Source organism: Centruroides sculpturatus, unplaced genomic scaffold (genome assembly GCF_000671375.1).
Source record: "Centruroides sculpturatus isolate CEXI.00-Female unplaced genomic scaffold, Cexi_2.0 scaffold364, whole genome shotgun sequence".
Taxonomy (NCBI): Eukaryota; Metazoa; Arthropoda; class Arachnida; order Scorpiones; family Buthidae; genus Centruroides; species Centruroides sculpturatus.
In genome coordinates, this window is record NW_019384799.1 from 228,823 (window position 1) to 232,939 (window position 4,117).

The 4,117-nt window shown below is 30.5% G+C and overlaps 1 protein-coding gene across 1 annotated transcript in view; it reads left to right on the forward strand.

Moving 5' to 3' along the window:
• LOC111629519 (DNA primase large subunit-like) overlaps nucleotides 1-2,969 on the forward strand; it is a 31,297-nt gene extending 28,328 nt beyond the window's left edge. The window contains exon 6 of the mRNA XM_023373438.1: nucleotides 1,924-2,969. Within this exon, the coding sequence (XP_023229206.1) occupies nucleotides 1,924-2,244 (321 nt within the window). The 3' untranslated portion in view covers nucleotides 2,245-2,969. The remainder of the gene's footprint in view (nucleotides 1-1,923) is intronic.
• Nucleotides 2,970-4,117: the final 1,148 nt, after the last annotated feature.

Sequence of the window (4,117 nt, forward strand, 5' to 3'; positions counted from 1 at the left end):
ATAATATGTTTAATTAAACAATAACAATTTTTATTTAAAAGTTGGCTAGGTAGAGGCTATTTGGGGAATTTGTTAGCCTGAGGGAGGTCACAACTTTAAAAATAAAACTGGTAATTTTTGAGTCTTTTTGGACAAAAGTTGTCTTATACAGATAGCCCTTGATTTACGCTGCAGTACCGTTCATACAAAAGCCGGCGCAAATCAAATTGGCCTAAAACGAACCCATATTTACAGTGAGGTATAGGGTTAGGTTCTACATAAGTGAAAAATAAGCAAATAATTTTGTTTATTAATACAATATAATGCAAAATACATATAAATTTTTAATTTTTAAAATGTATTTTATCATAAAATAAAGTGAAATGTTTTTATTAAAAAATTTTAGTTTTGGATCTCTTACATTTTTCGGAAAAAAGTATCCATCTTTAATTGTTTACATTTTTGTTTTCTTTCATTGAGAATTTTGGAATATGGTCGAATGGATGCGATGATGTTTCTTTTTACATTTGCACTTCACTCCCAATCATTGTCTAACTCACAAAGTTCATCCGTCTAACTTTCCATAGTTGAAAGGATGCGTTAACCCAACATAGAGGTACGGATGAGCGGAGACACTGATTGGTTGACCACCGGTCGCCGTAGCACATGTATAAGGTCAGTTTGAGCGGGAAAATTAAAGGTGGCTAAGGAGGGAGAGATATCGTCTGGCTAATAAAAAAGTATTGTCTGGCCAACGAGAAGTAGATTTGTCTCACTAATGATAGTTTGTGATTGCCGGAAGTGCTACTGCGTTGTAAGGTGTTTTCCTAAACGAACTGATAAGGGATACATTCATTGGCGCTATGGATTTGGATGCCATTTATTGGACTATTAAGTTAACTTGAGATAACTTAAGATAACTTGACTCGTGGATACCTAAACATTTAGTGTTTTAATATTAATTTAATGCAAATGTATACATACCCAATAATATTAAACAGAAAAACTAAATATATTCAAAAAAATCTTTATTTTAACGAATGTACAATGTCGTGGCTTGGTGAATACATCAACACTGAAATGAAAATCAGTCTGGCATAGGGAAAATCAGGGAATTACACCCCGAAACGGCAAATTGCGTAGCGGCATTATTGTGAATCGGCATAAATTGAGCCGGTGTAAACTGATGGCTACCTGTATGTCATAAAATATGGTAATTATATAGATATTACATAATTTATACTAAAGGTAGGCAGTTATGAAGCTATCTTGTATTAAATTTAATGATTAGAAATAAACTAGTTAATTTAGACTACTCTTTTCCTTTCATTGAGAATTTTGGAATATGGTCAAATGGATGCGATGATGTTTCTTTTTACATTTGCACTTCACTCCCAATCATTGTCTAACTCACAAAGTTCATCCATCACAGAAGAAAAGGTTGATCTATTGTAGGACTTGAACTTTCAACTTCTGCTTACTATGAAGATGTGTTGCCATTTACACTATCCAGACCTCTGTCTGATCTTCACTTCCAGACTAATTTATGAATGACCTATATGGTAATATCTCATAAATTAATTAGTCTGGGTCCAGGTGGCATAATTACTGTCTGCATAGTAGACAAAAGTGGCAGCTTCAAGTCCCATTTCAGACTGAGCTTTCCTTTTAGAATAGTCTAAATTAAATTTATTTATTTGTAATTATTACATTTAATACAAGATTTGGTGGCATATAACTATCTATATTACTTAGTATCTGTATAATTAATTAATTTGGTTCTATGAGTTCTAAACTTCATTCAAGTATTAATTAAATGAAACAAGTTAGATAAAAATTAGTGTATCTTTTAGAAGCATGAAGACAGGACAGAATTATTTGAAACATCCTATTGTCAATATGTATGTATGTATATTAATATATTCAACATAATTTACATTTCAGGAACCATATATAAATATTATTTTAGAATACAATCAACAAAAAAGATACAGTGATGCCTGTTTACAACATTTTATGGCACAGTATACATTTATGAAACAAAGAAATGATGATGTATATTTATCATCTTTTAATTACATTGCAAAAAATTCAAAAGATAGAAATGAAGATTTTCAAGTGAATATTAATGATAATGAAATAAAATGTAAAAAAATGCACAAAATGAATTGTAATTGCTCAGTTTCAAAAATTGAGATTTCTAAACCAGCTGATTATTTTAAATCATTTCAAATGTTATTAAATGGTTTAAAAAACAGTAAATAAAATTGTTGTTATTACTTGTATTCATATGTTAATGATTTTCAGATATAATTATTCCAACTGATCTGTTTATCAGAAGTTTCATGTTATCCAAGGTAAATTGTGGATGAGTATACTTTGTCAACAAAGATAAAGGAACATAGTACAGAACAGTTCATTTCACAAATACTTGGCCAAGTGACATATGATACTATAAGAAAATATCAAAAATTTTAAAAAGAACTTACTGTTGTGACTTCACACAACAACACATTTTAAAAATTTTTATTGTATAATTTAGAAATTATGTTCAGTAAGTGGGTTTAATATAAAATTAGTGTATTGTATCTGTGCAAATTCAGTGTAATAATTTACTAAACATCTATTATCCAAGTTGTTAATCATCTGTGGTACTCTCAGTCTACTTTACTAGATAATTAAGACTCTACTGTAATTAAATGCTTTCATAATATTTCATAAAAGATTTTAAAGTATTTAAAAATTGATATCTGTTTTTAAAATTCTTTATTTAAACCTTCATGCTCACTATTTCTTGTATTTTCTAATCAACTACTCAAAACTGGATATACTTAATAAACCAAGTGAATGAAATTATTTCCAGCACAAATTTATAACAAAGCAGACATTTTTGACAGCATCTTCAAGCTAACTGACCTTCACAGCTATTAAAACAAGATAGTTGTCCACATGTTAAGAGGAGTGACATAGGGAAGAAAGGAGAGGGAGAGGATTGTAAGATTAAAGAATATAGAACAACTTGCACACAGGGAGTAAGGAATCTACATCTTGAAAGTTTATAGCAGCATTTTTTCTTGCAGCTTTGTAAATCTCTAACTACTTTCTTATAAATTTGTGCTGGAAATTGATTTTATTTGCTTGGTTTAGTTTTAATTTCTTTTTGTATATACCATATTTACTCGCATATAAGACAAAGTTTTTATTCATTTTTCACTGCTTCAAAAACCTAGGTCATCCTATACACACGAGCAAAGGATTTTTTGCATTTTTGCAATAATTTTTGTGAACCATGTACAGTAGAGCCTCAAAAACTTGGCCTAATGTGGACCGAAGGGTGGCCGAGTTTGTGAAAATGCCAGGTTATCGGGAATGGGGTTAAAAAAGGATAAGTATGCGTGTTTCCTCAGAAAATATTGTACTGTACTTGTATGTATTGTTTGCTTGAGAATACAACAGAGAATAAACTGCTCAAATACCCAAACAAAGGAAAAGTACATACTTTATGAAGGCATAGAACCTTTACTACATGAAAATGAAAATTAATGAATACACTGTGTACAGTAATTTACTTGATAAGACAGACCTCAGAAAAATACTTTATAAGGCATAAAGCTGTCTATAATGAAAATTAATTAACTAAGGATTTTTTTGCCCTGCCAGGGTGTGGCCGAGTTATCCGGAGTGCTGAGTTTTTGAGGCTCTACTGTATTTGCATTTTTTACCAGATGCTCACCCCTGGTGTTTAAGAAAAAAGTATTTTATCTGGGTCGTTTCAATCGTTCTTGTGTATTGTCAGGAGTAAAGATGAATAGCAATAGGAAAAGCAAAGCTTTTGAATTGAATTCCAAAATCACATGAGAGCCCGATATAAGTTTTAATCCAATCCCACGTGAAAACAGATGATTATTTGGAAATCAGAATTTGGAAAAACTCATAAGTGTAATTGACAGAAAGTGGATACAACTGTTAAGAATTGGCAAAAAAAGGTTCCCAATTGTCCAGCTTTACATGAACAAATTGTTGATTTTACAAGATTTTTCCTTAAAGTTTAAAATGGCAGTAATTTTTGCAGGACAATGTGCACATTTACATTAATTTGATATTTTACTTGTGATTAAACAAAATAAAATTAGAATTG